General features: G+C 33.0%; 2 protein-coding genes across 2 annotated transcripts; one reads left to right on the top strand and one right to left on the bottom strand.

The window, feature by feature from the left end:
- The first annotated feature begins 1,273 nt into the window (after positions 1-1,273).
- LOC123702327 (cardioactive peptide) lies at positions 1,274-3,285 on the top strand. The gene is made up of 4 exons (XM_045650047.1): positions 1,274-1,383; positions 1,659-1,740; positions 1,886-1,953; positions 2,362-3,285. Exons 1-4 carry the CDS (start codon positions 1,312-1,314, stop codon positions 2,503-2,505), a joined length of 366 nt encoding a protein of 121 aa, XP_045506003.1. The 5' UTR covers positions 1,274-1,311; the 3' UTR covers positions 2,506-3,285.
- A 6,585-nt stretch (positions 3,286-9,870) lies between these two features.
- LOC123702494 lies at positions 9,871-13,251 on the bottom strand. The gene is made up of 3 exons (XM_045650272.1): positions 13,163-13,251; positions 10,718-10,845; positions 9,871-10,172 (listed from the first exon to the last, which is right to left on the bottom strand). Exons 1-3 carry the CDS (start codon positions 13,200-13,202, stop codon positions 10,041-10,043), a joined length of 300 nt encoding a protein of 99 aa, XP_045506228.1. The 5' UTR covers positions 13,203-13,251; the 3' UTR covers positions 9,871-10,040.
- Between the last annotated feature and the right edge of the window lie 2,854 nt (positions 13,252-16,105).

The raw sequence follows: 16,105 nt of genomic DNA, 5'->3' as shown, positions 1-16,105 counted from the left end.
CTGCTTTTACTGAGGCTTTTACAGCCGTGCAATCTAACCTAAATAGCGTTAATAAAAATAGGGATAGTGTCAGAAGTGAAACTTCTTTGGCAAGATTCAAAGATACCAAAATCGTCGCCTTTTTCCATGACGTGGCAGTATTGCCATGACGCGACCTTGAAATTTTACTCAAGAAGTTACACTTTGAAAATAACTAAGTAAGATCCTAGATCCATAACTTAATCAAGTAGTAACTAAGTTAATTGTTAGCAATTGTCAGTTTATTTGTGTTCCTAAATTCTGTTAGTATTCCTCCCTCGTAAATAAACTTAAATACGGTATGATACTTGCTTCGAATACTTGAAAAACTTGGATACCTACATTTAGAAAGAGACTAATATTATAAGGAGAAAAGATGACAATATAGTAATCAGATTATTACGATAAATTGATTGAGATTATTATATTGATCAATAGGGTATAATTTTATAATATGTATGGCTATTATGGCTAGGTAGCCATAATAGCCATGGGTAATATGTATATTTTTATACCACGGTTTCACCCGCGTGGCTCAGCTCCTATTGGTCTTAGCGTGATGATATATAGCCTTATAGCCTTCCTCGATAAATGAACTTTCTAACACCGAAATAATTTTTCAAATCGGACCAGTAGTTCCCGAGATTAGCGCGTTCAAACAAACAAACAAACTCTTCAGCTTTATAATATGTATTAGTATAGATTACAACGATTAAAAATCAGAATCACGCTATACTCTTAGCTATACTATAGTCAAGGTAAATTGTGAACAGGGGTGATTGTAAACAACTAACAAGAATATTTTTCTATAATAATCAATCAGATGAATTTCCTAAAGTTTGGAATACCGGAATCGGATCTATAAAACTAAATATTATTCACAGTTGTAAAAGAGGAGTTTAGAATGGATATTAAAAGTGTACCTAAGTGGTTGTTTCCAATCACCCCTGTTCAGAAGTACATTGACCATTACCAAGACCATTACCAGTACATTGACATTAGTGAAAACACAGAGTGAAAACATGCAATAGGTAGCATTTTATTCAGACAGACAAATCGGAGGATTTTATTTCATAGTGACTTAGATTGTGTCTTAATTTATGAATATAATTTTCTGAATGTTTTTAAACACCACAATAAAAATCTACAATATGTTCCAGTAAGATTCGTTTATTGAAATCCTGTATATCCAGTAGAACTAAATAGCATTTGCATCAAAATTACATGCGAAAAATTCTTCATTTTTGTTTCAGATCCGCCATTTTGAAACTCGAGCTGTCAAATTTTCCCACCATGTGTGTCGCACTGCGTATTTCCGTTTTCTTGTTTATGGTACTCTTCATCAGTACATGCTATTCTGCGACGGTATGTTATATTTTCAAAACATTATAAATAGTAGTTTTAAAAATAGGATTATTTAATTAATTACACACAGCAGAAATTATTAAAAAATATAAATTTATAAATTTGAATGCCATAAAATAAAAAATATAAATTATTAAAAAATGTTAGAATAAATGAAAAAATTAAAATCATATAATAAACAAGCTATTTATTATGTAAATATTTCCTTTAAATATCCTTTATTATAGTTTTATCAATAATAGGAATTAAATATAGATTTTGATGTTTTCTTTCAGATCCCACGAAACTTCGACTCACGGCTTAACGATGATATTATTATACCGCCAAAGAAGCGGCCATTTTGTAATGCTTTCACAGGTAATTATTAAAATAATAATTAATGATGAAGAATCGTTTTAATGTCCAATAGTTTAATTCAAAAGAAAGCTCTCTTTGTTTTCTTGCAATATTCAGTTAATTTTGAATTTTCCATTTATTTCAATGTATGTAATAATAATTCCAGGATGCGGAAGAAAACGCTCACAAAATCCACCCGGCATGCCTCTTCAAGAGATAATGAGGCAAAGACAGGTGAGGTTTCATTTTTAATTTTAAGAAGAGCAATTTGATCTGTTGTTATAGCCTGATGGTAAGTGATCGTCACGACCAAGGTCACGACCCATGAATATATACAAATGTAATGCTACTTCAGATGCGTTGTTAGCTTTTTCATTTTAAAAGAATAAAAAGGCTTATAGAAAAGACCTGAAAAAAGAAAAAGATATTTCGGACTTCTTGCTAATTTATTCAAGGTACAAAACGCAGTACTGCACACCGACCATTCACACCTTTTTTCTGTAGAGGTACTCTATCTTACCTACGTGCTGGCCCATTTCGTACCAAAGATTAATAAAAAAAAATTAATCTTAAAAAATTAAGAAATTACTTACATCTTTATTAAAAATAATTAATTATTATATTATCAATATCTTTTTATAGATGGACGAAGACATGGCCTACGCGGACACGGACAACGCAATCGAGGAACTTACCCGCCAAATCTTATCAGAAGCGAAACTATGGGAGGCAATACAAGAGGCGAGCGCTGAAATAGCCAGGCGAAAGCAGAACGCGTTACAGTAAATGACATTGACGTTTGACGTTTGACAGATGTCAAATGGATCTGCGCCATAGAGAATTTTGTGCCATAGACTAATTACTTTTTTAATTTATTTATATGACAACGGAACACGTCGCTTATTATTTAATGTTTAATTCGTTGTTATATAAAATAGTTTATATTTATTCCCTTGTTATGTGACACTTTTCTGAGTCTAATTACTTCCTAACTTTCTTGTTTTCCTACTTAATTCATTCCATCAATCTATAATTTCGCAGATCCATGACCTATTGAGAAATAAAAAAAATAAACTTGTCTATGACTGACAACCGCGTCCGTAGCGTTTCTATTTATATGTCAAATTTCGCGCCAATTTGTAAACATGGCGTCTGTAACGGAAAAAAATGCGCTATTTTATTATCTATCTTGTACTTTAGAAGGTGACATTGTATATATTCTTGTAGGTTATTCTGGAAATTTGTAATTTCTATACGATGGTATCGTAAAATTGCATATAAAATAAATAATGACATGAAATAGCAGACTGTTTCAAAAATTGATTTGATTCTCGTTATATTAAAAAGCGTAGGTTTTGTATTGTTTCAATTTAACGTGTTATTATGTTGATAGTTTATGAAATAACAAAAAGATAAGCTTAGGGATATAGCTATAAAAAATAGAAATATTCCTACTGAATATGGAGAATACATATTTTTTATGATACGTGCTGTAAACCATAAAGATATCGTTTAATTAATGCATATTATTATGTACTTTTTGTATGATGTAACTTAAACCATGAATAAATCGGTACTGTTTCATGAAATTATCGATATAAAAATCAATGCCACTTTTCGTTGTAATTCCATAACTCGAGAACGGCTGAACCGATTTCGATAATTCTTTTTTTATTATATTCCTTGAAGTACGAGGATGGTTCTTATGTAGAGAAAACGTGAATATGTACCACGGGCGAAGCCGGGGCGGACCGCTAGTTATCGATATTTTCATATGCAAATTTACGATACACAAAACATATTTATAAGCAATGCGTCGATTGGTTGTAAGAATAAAACTCATTTTTAAAACTTGTCTCGTAGTAATTGTTTAAGATTGTTCAAAGTTAGAAGGAATAAAGATCCTTCGATGAATGTGTTGTTTTATTTTGCCCTTTTTTATCTATATATATTTATTTATCTGGGGCCGTATTATGACCTCCTAATCCCAGTCACTTTACGTTGTGAATTGAACTGACTGGCAAATTCATATAATACGATTATTAACCATGGCTGGTTATTGCGATCATAATAGGTATGAATTTGCCAGTCAGTTCAATTCACGGCGTAAACTGTCTGGGAATAAGAGGTCATAATAACTGGTCAACTAAAGCAAGTTTTTTTTTTAACACAAACTAATCTACCTTCAAAATGTTAGAATTGGACAAAATTTTAATTGGACCAATTGCAGGGTGGAGCTTTCAAATAAAAAGAGAATCATCAAAATCGATTCACCCAGTCGCAAAATCTGAAGTAACAAACAAACGAATACAGTCGAATTGTAAATCTCTTTTTTAAAGTCAGTTAGAAATAGATATTTTCTATCTAATAATACATAATACCTATAAGAAAAGAAAGAATAAATGGAACAAGAATATTTTAAACATCAACATTATTAAAAATGTGAAAACTTAAATAATCTTAGATACTATTTCAAATTCAAGATGGAGGCGACAGAATAAGACACAAATTATTTTGAAAATAATCACTTTATACATTTATTACATTTAATATAACAATTAATATAATTACGCATCGAAAATCTTGTTTTCCACTTGATACACTTCAATAGGCTCATCATCCCAGGTATCTAGGTTTTCGATAATGATCTTTGGTTTTGAGATGTATGGTAAGTCGCTGATGCTGGAGACAATCTATAGGATATTAAATACGACTTAAGGGCCGATTTTTCAATCATTGGTTAAAACTTACCCGTCCAATAAAGTATTACACGATACTATTAAAATGTCACTTGTAAACTGTCAATTGCATGCAATAGAAATACATTTTTAAATGATAGTTTAATACGTTATTCGACGAATAAGTTTTAACCGAGGATTGAAAAATCAGCCCTAAAAATATTAAAAAAATGAAGGAAATATCAAATATTCGACGACGAAAAAAAAATGGCTCGGTCTGACAGGACACAGAAGGCTGATCACATATTTATACTTACTTAAAGAAAATCGATCAGTGAAACAGATGTGTAATGCATCTGCCCCTTACCCCACTTGGGGACACGGGACTTCACATATTACTAGTAAATATAAAAAAAGAAAAAAAGAAAAATAGAAAAAAAAAGAAAAAAAAAGTAAAAGAAAGAAAAAAAGAAAGTCATTAGTTCTTCTTCTTCTTCTTTTTTGTTTATGGCAAAAGTCATTAGTTATGCTGTAATTTCATTATGTTTACATTTCATTGAAGATTAAGTCAAAACCTACTGGACCGGTTTCATAAATTCTTTCACCGTTGTATTTTACGTCATCCCTGAATGCTATAATTACCCTATTAAGAACCACACACGAAATTGTGGCGGACAGTAAGTATAGTATAATTTATTTAAACGATGGATAACTCACCTTAAAAGCATCAGATCCTCGCTTCTTCCTCAAGTAGTTGAAACAGCAGGTCCTGAAGTATCTAGAACCGCACGCGGAGGCGCACTCCCTTCCGCATGACTGACAGTTCATTGAAGCCCACGCCGCCATCACTGTGAAAAAATATAAATCTATACTACTCTTAGATACTACTATTATAAAGCTGAAGAGTTTGTTCGTTTGAACGCGCCAATCACAGGAACTACTGATCCGATTTGAAAAATTCTTTCGGTGTTAGATAGCCCATTTATCGAGGATGGCTATAGACTGTGGCTATAGGCTATATATCATCACCCTAAGACCAACAGGAGCGGAACAATGCGGGTGAAACCGCAGGGCACAGCTAGTTTAAATCTTAAAGAAGCAGTGGTGCTTGAATTGATACAGCAGTGGTGATCTTAGTGGTGATTATTTGTTAAGAAATAAGACTGAATATTTGAGACGTGTGTGCGAAAATGTAAAGCTCAACGATTCTCATGAAAGTTTGTGTGCATATTGAGTAGACCTGTAAATTGGTAGGTAAATATGTATTTTACCCCTTATTCCTAAATGAAGAGTAAGGCAGAATAACATTAGCTGGGTCAGAATATGTAAATTATATTCATTTATTTCAAGTAATTCTATAATTTGATTGTTTGAATCCAGAATCGCACAAATAATCACTAGGTACTCACCACAGATAACCAAAAACAAGATGACAATTTTTGACATTTTGAAACGCGGAACGCGGGAAACAAGATGGCGTATTCAAAGCAGCTGATCGAATGATATAGAACGAAACTGGAATCCCTTTTATATTGAAGAATGTTTATTCACGTAGGTGACAGAGTAATGTTTGTTGTGTATTGTTTTACAAAATACATGGGATTGAAATCATATCGAGCGGGATCTCTTGAGAATCCACCCGAATGTGTCTGAGATATTGCGTGCCTTTAGCGTGCATTGGAAAATTTAATAGTTTTGTTTTATAGCTTAGATTTTTATAGCATTCAAAATGCTTTATTTTTTTAAAGAATAGAAAATGTATGTTTTAAATGGCATACTGTTTGTTATATAGAATGGTTATCAAAATATATCTTGCCTTTGCCCGGCCTCACTTATGGTATATACTTATAAGATAAATTTTCTTCGAGAGAAAATCAGAGAAAATTCCATCCAGTACTTGAATATCGAACATATTACATCCAATCATCCAAAAATACTCATTTACAAATTAATATAGTTTTCACGCATAAACTACTGGACCGATTTTGATGAAATTTGGCACTGACAATCTTTAGACCCTGAGAAAGAACATAGGCTACCTTTTATTGCGAAATATGACCGCTAGTAATACATATTAGTATCACTGCATAGCAATAAGTGATAACTGCGTTAAAAACAACCGACTTCAAACTTGCACTTGCAACATTTACAAATACAGACAAAAATGCTCATAAAATAAAAACTACTGGGCCTATCCGAATAAAAATTTTATGGGACCAATTCGACACCATCCCGCATCGAACAAAAAAAGAATCACGTAAATCGGTTCAGAAACCTCGGAGTAATCGGTGTACATACATAAAAAAAAACATACCGGCTGAATTGATAACCTCCTCCTTTTTTTGAAGTCGGTTAAAAAAAACAACGTCGCTTTTCGCCATCTGTATGATTTTAATGAGGTTTTTTTAATAGATAGATTGGTTATCAAGAAATATAATCTACGAATGCTATCTACGAGTATTATCTCATCATCATCAGCCCATAAACGTTCCCACTGCTGGGACACGGGCCTCCTATGAGGGTACAGGCCATAATCCACCGCGCTGGCCAAGTGCGTGTTGGCGGATGACACATGTCGTCGAACTTTTTAATTCTTCGACATGTCGGTTTCCTCACGATGTTTTCCTTCACCGTTCGAGCAGTGGTGATGTTACAACATGCGCAGATAAATTGAAAAATCAATTTAATTCCTGCGCGCTCGCCTGGTCTCGAACCCCGGACTTATCGATTCGAAGTCCGAGGTCTCACCACTGAGCCACCACTGCTCTCGAGTATTATCTACCAATATATAATGAACTAGACTTAAAAGAAAACCCGCATAGTTCCCGTGTCTGTAGGATTTCCGGGATGAAAAGTAGCCTCTGTCTTATTCTGGGTCTTCAGCTACCTACATACCAAATTTCATTGCAATCGATACAGTAGTATTTGCGTGAAAGAGTAACAAACATCCATCCATCCATGCTCAGAAACCTTCGCATTTATAATATTAGTAGGATCATAGGTACTATGGCTAGAGGACGTTGAGGTGGATCAGAGATATATATTATTTTGTATTCAGTAAGAGTCCCTCCATTTTTGAGATATTCGATATTTTTCGAAACTTCAAAAATTTACACCCTTTGCCACTCTTCTTGTCGGTGTACCTCGAAATGTATGGTATCTGTTGTTGGCATAGTATTCCTTGATAGATACATCGAATTTTAAACCATGATTTCAAGAGAGGCATACATAGATTTTTTAAACAAAGATGAAACTCAAATTTAATGTTTTGCTTAGCTATTTTTCTTCAAAAGCTTAATGTAACGTACTATAAAAAAAACATAATATGGTGACCGAGTTGCCAAATAAAAAAAAACTTAAAAATATCTTGGACTGTATAATTTTAACCGACTTTAAAAAAAGTACCTAGAAGGTTTACCTACTGCATTGAGTCAATAACTTTTTGTATTCTTAATTATTAAAATTACTAATTTCTTTAATGTAACAATATATTTTTTTACTGTGGAAAGAAAAAAATTGCATTATAATTATTATTGCATTATTAAATTTATATTTATAAACGTTGTTCAAAGTGGCTCTTCTTAATAGGACATACTCATCGTGATCTGAGGCTCTACAGCCGCGAGTGGCATGGTCCAGTATTGAGATCGTCTTTTATTAAAAGGAAAATTTAAAAAAGCCATACTCTACACCTCTTAATAAACGATTGATTCAATGTATTTGAATTTATAATAATTAAAGTAAGTATAAATATACCAAAAGCTGGTTCCCGGTCCTCCCTTATTGCGGATAGACCTGGGTCAAAATACAGACGGACAGACAGATAGGCAGTGAAGGTTCAGTAATATATTATTTTTTGTTTAATTTATAATATAGTACTTTGTTTACCTAGTTACCTTTATTACCTATTCTTTGTTTTACCCCTTTGATAAAAAAATCTAATTAAGCCTATTTTACAAGGCTTACTCGTACCTAAAGTGCCTGCGGCTATCGTAATTATGGTGAAGAAAATGTATTTGTATTATCAGTAGGTACAGTACGCGTCACGTAAAAAGAACGCTGGATGAAAGCTGTGATGGGGTGTGTTTGCGCATGGATCGAGTTTTGCACGTTAACTATGTGCCGATTATTTTATTTTTGAACTAGGCTCGCGATTCGTGGCTTCGCAACTACCTATTTGTTATTCTTATACCACCTCATAACACCAAATAGACCGATAAATTGCCAATGCGCAGCTTAACCGTCAGCGTTCTTTTTACTTGACGCGACCTGTAAGTCGAGTTATAGTAGTAGGTACCTATTGGTAGAGTTTTATATGGTTAAACAAAAAAAGAGCTTGAGTGCCAAGCACAAGTGCCACAAAACTTTAAGGAAACTAAAATTGGAGTTTTTAATTTTATCTAATAATATTGGCTCTTATTCGGCTATAGCACAAATACCTACCGAAGCTCCTCCAATGATCTTTGTATATTTTAACTTGAATACTTAAATTGTAAATTTTATAAATTCTATAAGAGTAATTAAAGTAATATTTATGTGTATAACTTAAATTGAACAGTACCTAAAGTAAATCTTTATCTAACTGACTGACTGAAATTTGGCATGCACGTAGGTGTTAGGACGTAGGCATCCGCTAAGAAAGGATTTTGATCAATTCTACCACCAAGGGGATAAAATAGGGAATAAAATTTTGTACCATGAATTTATATTTTCCACGCAGGCGAAGCTGCGGGCAACAGCTAGTATTTTCATATTTTTATCGCTGCATAGTATAAAACAAAGTCGCTTTCTCTGTCCCTATGTCCCTGTGTATGCTTAAATCTTTAAAGATACGCAACGAATTTTGATGCGGTTTTTCTAATAGAGTGATTCAAGAGGAAGGTTTTAGTATATAATTAACTAGATTTCCGCCAGCGGCTTCTCCCGCGTTTTCAAAGGAAATAGTTAGCATAGTTAACGTTCCCGTGGGATGTCCGGGATAAAACTTGTTCTATGCGTTAACTGTTAATCCAAGTTACCCTCTATATGTGTGCTAAATTCCATTGTGAACGGTACAGTAGAATTTGCGTTAAAGAGTAACAAACAAACACACACACACACACACACACACATCCTCACAAACTTTCGCATTTATAATATTAGTAAGATAGGAAGTTTTAGGCAAAGCGGGCGAAGACGCGGGCGGTATACTAGTAGGATAATAAAAAACAATATTTTGTAAACGCGTATATTTTTTCACAAAATATTCCAATCAAATTACAAATTCTATTCTATTTCTACATCTACCCAGCCTTTAGATATATGATATTCTAATATTTAGTACTTATACATGCATAAAATGTTATTATATACATTCCAACATTTTTATCTTGGTGAAGGACGCCATGAAAACATTTTTGTGAAAAAAGAATGAATAAAGTAATATTTTACATCACATTTTACATCAACAATGATAAATATATTTTTAACCTATTAGTTATTAAACTCTTTGACACGAAGAAATAAAAAAAAAAATAAACTGTCATTACGTTTGGATAAACGTACCAGCAAAGTTCTATAATTGCCACCTACAAAAATAATATTTGGTCTCTTGTTACAATTGCATAATATTTTCTACATATTAGCTTTTATAAAGCTATCTTTCTAATCTCTCTCGTAAAAATCCTCCATGTTTCCCGGCAATTTGTCATTGAACCACGTGAATCTGTCATCGGCGATGTTTTCTGCGTAAACTGGAAACTCGTGGGGTCGTGTACCACCGCTGTAATAACGCACCTGTAAAAATTTAACACTTTAAAGTCTAGTCTAGTCTAAAAGATCCTACTAATATTATAAATGCAAAAGTTTGTGAGAATAGATGTATGTGTGTTTGTTACTCTTTCACGCAAATACTACTGAAACGATAACAATGAAATTAAGCACACATATAATAGAGATTAACTTGGATAGGTTTTATCCCGGAAATCCTACAGGAACGGGAACTATGCGGGTTTTTCTTTGAAAACTCGGGCGAAGCCGCGGGCGGAAAGCTAGTCCCAGATAATAAAGCACCAAATATAAGATAAAATTGAGTAGTTAGTAATATATTGTAATAATGATACGTTGATTACTATTTATAATTTGATAGATAGCATACAAGACTTAATTTAAATGAGTTATAATTAAGGAACAAATTAATGTTATTTTAATTATAGTATTATGTAGCTCAAACTTGAGAGCGTGACTCTCAGCAAAGAGACGCTTAGAGCTTGCATCTCTTACCATGATTAACCTGACATACCCCTAATTAAATACAAACTGTAGATAATAATGATAGTTACATTCATAGTATCCGGCCGTTTCTTCCTCAAATAATTGAAGCAACATGACCTGAAGTGTCTGGTTCCACATGCTGATGCACATTCACTGCCACAGGAGTCACAGGAGAGGCCTTGAGCCCATACTGTACCTGAATGGAGAAGTTTTTGTATTAGGTTAGTTAAGTTATAAGACAAAGGAAATAAACGCTAGTTATCATATCGCACCTTCGGTAGAACAAGGGCACAATTACAGTTTTTGCAATTTTACAGGAGAGCCATTTTAAGATATTTGTAGTACTTAATGTGGTCTAGCTATGATAATATTTTTTTTATGGTTGTTCTGCTTTGTATAACATAAACTATATACTATATTCTTTTAGGTGTATCGTTTACAAATATTAAAAACTGCTAGTTTTTTTTTAATAATATTTTTTTCTTAAGTAGGTGTACATTTGTGCCCTTGTTCCACCAACAAGAAAATTAATTTGTAAATATGACCATATCTAAAGCTTTAAGTTAATAATTTTGGAATGATAATAACGTGTTTTTTTGTATAAATGTTTTATTTTCTTAAACACTTTAGAAAGCCGCAGTACTTTATCACAAAAATAGAGATCAAAACTTACTAATCAGCCATTACACATCTTCAACAATCTGAAACTATTATGTTTCCTAGCAAAATTCTTTGGAATCGCTTTAAAAATTGGAATAATATTATATTAAGATAACAGAACAAGAAAGAATCATAATTCAATTCCTTGACATTAAATAATTCCTCCTTTTTCGTGGCATTTTTTATAAGGCTTATGTATTCTGCCGGAGTGCATATTGATATTGGGCCAGCTTTTTTTGCACGTTTTACATTCCAGAATGGACGGCATCGGCTTTATGCTGGGTCCCCTAATTTATGTATGATCGATTTTATAGGCAATGTGTTCACAGCAAAATAATACATTCCAAAAACAAATTTGAAAAAGAAAAATAATTATTTACGAATAAATATCTTACTAATATTATTATTTATTATGTAAACTCGAAAGTTTTTGAGGATAGATTTGTGGGTGTGAGGGTATGTTTGTTGTATTTTGATTGGCAGTCCTATCGTTTAAATTTCTAAAAAACTAACTTGTTTTTTTGCTCTCTACAGCAATTATCGGAATAAAATGTTACTTTTAAGACCATGGAGTATAACAAATCATGGACAGACAAGGGCACAATTGTCTGAACGACTTTGTCCTCCCAATTTTTAAATCGTAAACTAGGCATAAGTGTGACAGATATGGCCTTGTCGTTCCAGAAATCAAAAACATTTATAGGGCATATTTACATAAACGACGTTAGCGCTCCAAGTGACAGCTAGCTCAGTCCCTGCCGATGGCACAACTAACCAATGAGACTTTGTCTCGCCAAGAGAGAAACAAAATAGCGCCAAAATGACAACGCCACTATTTCAATCTGGCTGTTTTTTGTAGGAATTAAACGAATGTCTTTGTCCCTCCAGTTGAAAGGGGCTTTTTAAAGCATTTCTGCATATTTAAGTCATTTTGGCAATTTATGACAATTATGCCCTTGTTCTACCGAAGGTGCGATATTTGAAGAAGAATTATAAGTTCAAAGCTTTTTCACGATAAACCATGTTCTAACTAAGTTATGGGATATTGTATGTATGCCTGGATAGTGTTTGATTGTCTTTTATAAAATTATGTACTCTAGAAATCAATACTTAGTACTATTATAACACAGAAGGGACTAAAAAATAGCATCCAATGTAGTCAGAGCCATTGTCAGCATACCAAAGGCACTATCAATTTGAAAAAACATTTTAATAACGAATGGAACTTCTATGCAACTAATATGCAACTTCTCTAAAAAACAAAATTAGAATTAAAGGAACAAGGAAAAATCATGCAGTAACCGGATTTCTAGCATCATCTAGAAGATATCATAAACTACCAAGGACACACATATTACAAGACATCATGACTAGATAGACTAAAATTCAAACAATCCATCTTACGAACACGTGGATTTTAGAAGGAAGAATATCTACAACAGAAAGAAGAAGACACAGTATAGGGTTGCCACTTACATAAATTTTGAATAAAAATCTAAACATAAATAATTGGATATCAGGGAATGAAGAAACACCAAAAAGACTTCTCTAACTCTAAACATCCAGACACTTATACCTGGGATATAATCACTAGAAGGTCCAGCTTCTTTCTTCATCCATTTATACTCTGCATGCGACAGAGTCGCTAGGTAAAATAAAGCTTGATTTTACACTTAAATACAAGTGAAGGGAAAAGCGCAACAGATTACTGTCTGTTATTTCAGCCTTATAACATAAGTAATTGCAAGAAAACTTATAATTATTTCCTTCTAGATATGTATACAAAATGGGTACCATGGGTATGTTATTAAAAGTGGTAATTCAAATTATTACGTTATTTTATTTTTACTCACCTATCAAAAATAAAGAAAGAATAGCTGTGATTTTTAACATCGTTGTATCCGAACGTTTTCCCGCCACTGTAGTACAAGATGGCCGACGTTTGAACTGTCACTGAATGAAGGAAGCCTGAAGCAGAGCCTTTTTATATGAAGCTTTCAGAAAGTAGGTGTTGGGTACGCGGGATAAATATTTATATATTTTGACAAACAATCAAAAGGTGTGTGGAATTTAAAATTGATTTTATTAAGCTTTCGATTAAAGTTATAATCAAAGGGTTTTACTAGTCAATGTACTTATATATCGATGTTTTTTAAATATCAACTGACTTCATCAACAATTTAGAAGCATTTTTGTGAGAGGATAAAAATATGTTGGTTAAATAAATAACACATTTTATTCGTAAGTCAATTACAAACAGTTTCCGGCCCGGAAGTAGGGTTCCATTTTAAACCTTCTCGAAACGGAACTTTAAAAATTGAGTTACAAGTATTAATTGCCTGTCTGTCTATCTTAAAAACTATACTAATATTATGGAGCTGAAGAGCTTGTATGTTTGAACGCGCTAATCTCAGGAACTATTGGTCAAATTTGAAAAAATTCTTTCGGTGTTAGAAAGCCCATTTATCGAAGAAGTATATAGGCTACTAGCTTACCGCCCACGGCTTCGCCCGCTTTGTCTAAAACCTAATAAATTATACACTTAATCCTTCCTCTTGAATCACTCTATCTATTAAAAAAACCGCATCAAAATCTGTTGCGTAGTTTTAAAGATTTAAGCATACAAAGGGACATACGGACAGAGAAAGCGACTTTGTTTTATACTATGTTAATATGTTGTGATATATTATCATCACTCTAAGACCAACAGGAGGGGACCAATGCGGACCGCACGAACGCATCTACGAACTGATCTTGTTGATACTTTCACAGACTATACAGCAGTTTAGCATTGCGTTTAAATTTTTTCAATAGGTAATTGCTAGTTTAAAATACCCTTTATCCAAGTAAGTAGGTATTTATTATTCTAGACGCTGGTCAGGTGAAACGGTGTTCAATATTGCTCACAAATTATCATATTTATTGAAAAACTTTCAACTTTGTAGAGTTCCAAGTAGGAATCTATTTAAACCCATAGCTCAGTAGTCAGTACTTAAACCGTGGTTGCTTATCTTACTAGAGGGTAAAGATTCATTTTTTTATTACATGTATCAAAATCTACAGTCTACATTAGGTACTCGTTAGCATATAAATCAAACATTTATTTATTCAATTAGACTTCTTCGAGAAGCACTTTTGAAACGTCAATACATATTTTTTACATTTACCACCGTCGGAAAGCAGTATCTATGGAGAAGAACCGGCAAGAAACTCCATAGTTGCTCTTTTAAATCATTTCAGTAGTTATTACAATTTAATTTTACAAAATATGTAACTGTATATTATCATAATATTCCAAAGAAATATAATTATATTTAAGTAACTAATATATAAATAGCTGTTATGTTAACATGTGGCAAAAAATATTTTTTCTTCCTTTCTTTCTTCCAAAAATCATCCCATAAAATCGCACAGTTGTAGTCAGTAGGTATATCAGGTAATATAAGCAAATAATATTAATCAGGATATTTCTGAGGCTGTTCCGATTAATTTTACCATTTACCTATTTTTATATCTAGACACGCGGAAGCGTGTCAAGCCAAGTTCAAGCGAAGAGAACTGGCGAGCAGCAGCCGTGTGTAATTTTACATTATATTTACAATTTCTTATTCTTATTCGGTTTTTATAGCATATTAAATTCTTTATAACTGTAAATTCTTAAAAAATAGGCGGCATTGCAAGAGACGCAGGTTCGAATCACGTCTCGTAATCGAATTTTTACTGTTCTTCAAGAATCTCTACCAATATTCCATGTTGAGAACAATATTTTCCAGTAGAACGGATTGTACCCAGGAACTCTTGACGTAACCCGCTTACCACTACACCAACCCGCACGTAAAATAGTATCAGAGACAAACAGATAAAAATAAATATGAATGCTTTCTCTAATGCAATATCCTTGTCTGTAATTTGAGAACGAATAAATAATATTGAAACAATAGGCTCTTTATACTGATAACTCTATTCTTATAAAACTGTAGGTGACACATGAACGATAATATTATGTATGTATCTACTAGCTGTGCCTTGCGGTTTTACCCGCATTATATAGGCCTTCCTTGATAAATGGAATATCTAACACAGAAATAAATACATAGGTACTTAATTATAATTATTCAAATCGGACTCGTAAGTAGTTCGTTGATGTTGTTCCTGTGATTAACGCGTTTAAGAAAACTCTTCAGCTTTACAACATAACTAAGTACCTATAGACTATAGATATAATAAGTATCTTAACATTTTATGTAAGCTTTCCGCCCGCGGCTTCGCCCGCTTTGTCTAAAACCCAATAAATTATATAATAAAACATTCCTCTTGAATCTTCTTGAATCACTTCATCTATTTAAAAAAACCGCATCAAAGTCCGTTGCGTAGTTTTAAAGATTTAAGCATACAAAGGGACATAGGGACAGAGAAAGCGACTTTGTTTTATGCTATGTAGTGATATCTAGAGACTAGAACGTACAAACTGCCCCAGCAGCTGCAGATGTTCTGCCCTATTGCTCCCTTTTCGTGTTTTCTCTTCCTAAGATCTTAAAACGGAAGCAAATAGCCAAATCGGTCGAGCTTTTTAGGCTAGCAACACATTTTTAATGAATAGTACACATGTATTTACTCTTTATTTGCTACTAGCTATTCCCCGCTGCTCCACTTCAGCGTGATGATATAATATAGCCTTCCTTGATAAATAGGCTATCTAACAACGAAAGAATTTTTCATATCGGACCAGTAGTTCCTAGTATTAGCGCGTTCAAACAAACAAACAAACTCTTCAACTTTATAATACAGATATAGAT

Source organism: Colias croceus, chromosome 23 (assembly GCF_905220415.1).
Source record: "Colias croceus chromosome 23, ilColCroc2.1".
Lineage (NCBI taxonomy): Eukaryota > Metazoa > Arthropoda > Insecta > Lepidoptera > Pieridae > Colias > Colias croceus.
This window is presented reverse-complemented; position numbering and strand designations above follow the sequence as displayed.

Coding starts and splice junctions, on each gene's coding strand:
- LOC123702494 (XM_045650272.1), bottom strand. CDS start 13,202: ATGTTAAAAATCACAGCTATTCTTTCTTTATTTTTGATAG. Junction 10,846..13,162: donor TCTTTCTTTATTTTTGATAG/GTGAGTAAAAAT, acceptor TTCTCCATTCAG/GTACAGTATGGGCTCAAGGC. Junction 10,173..10,717: donor AACGGCCGGATACTATGAAT/GTAACTATCATT, acceptor AAATTTTTACAG/GTGCGTTATTACAGCGGTGG.
- LOC123702327 (XM_045650047.1), top strand. CDS start 1,312: ATGTGTGTCGCACTGCGTATTTCCGTTTTCTTGTTTATGGTACTCTTC. Junction 1,384..1,658: donor GTACATGCTATTCTGCGACG/GTATGTTATATT, acceptor GTTTTCTTTCAG/ATCCCACGAAACTTCGACTC. Junction 1,741..1,885: donor ATTTTGTAATGCTTTCACAG/GTAATTATTAAA, acceptor TAATAATTCCAG/GATGCGGAAGAAAACGCTCA.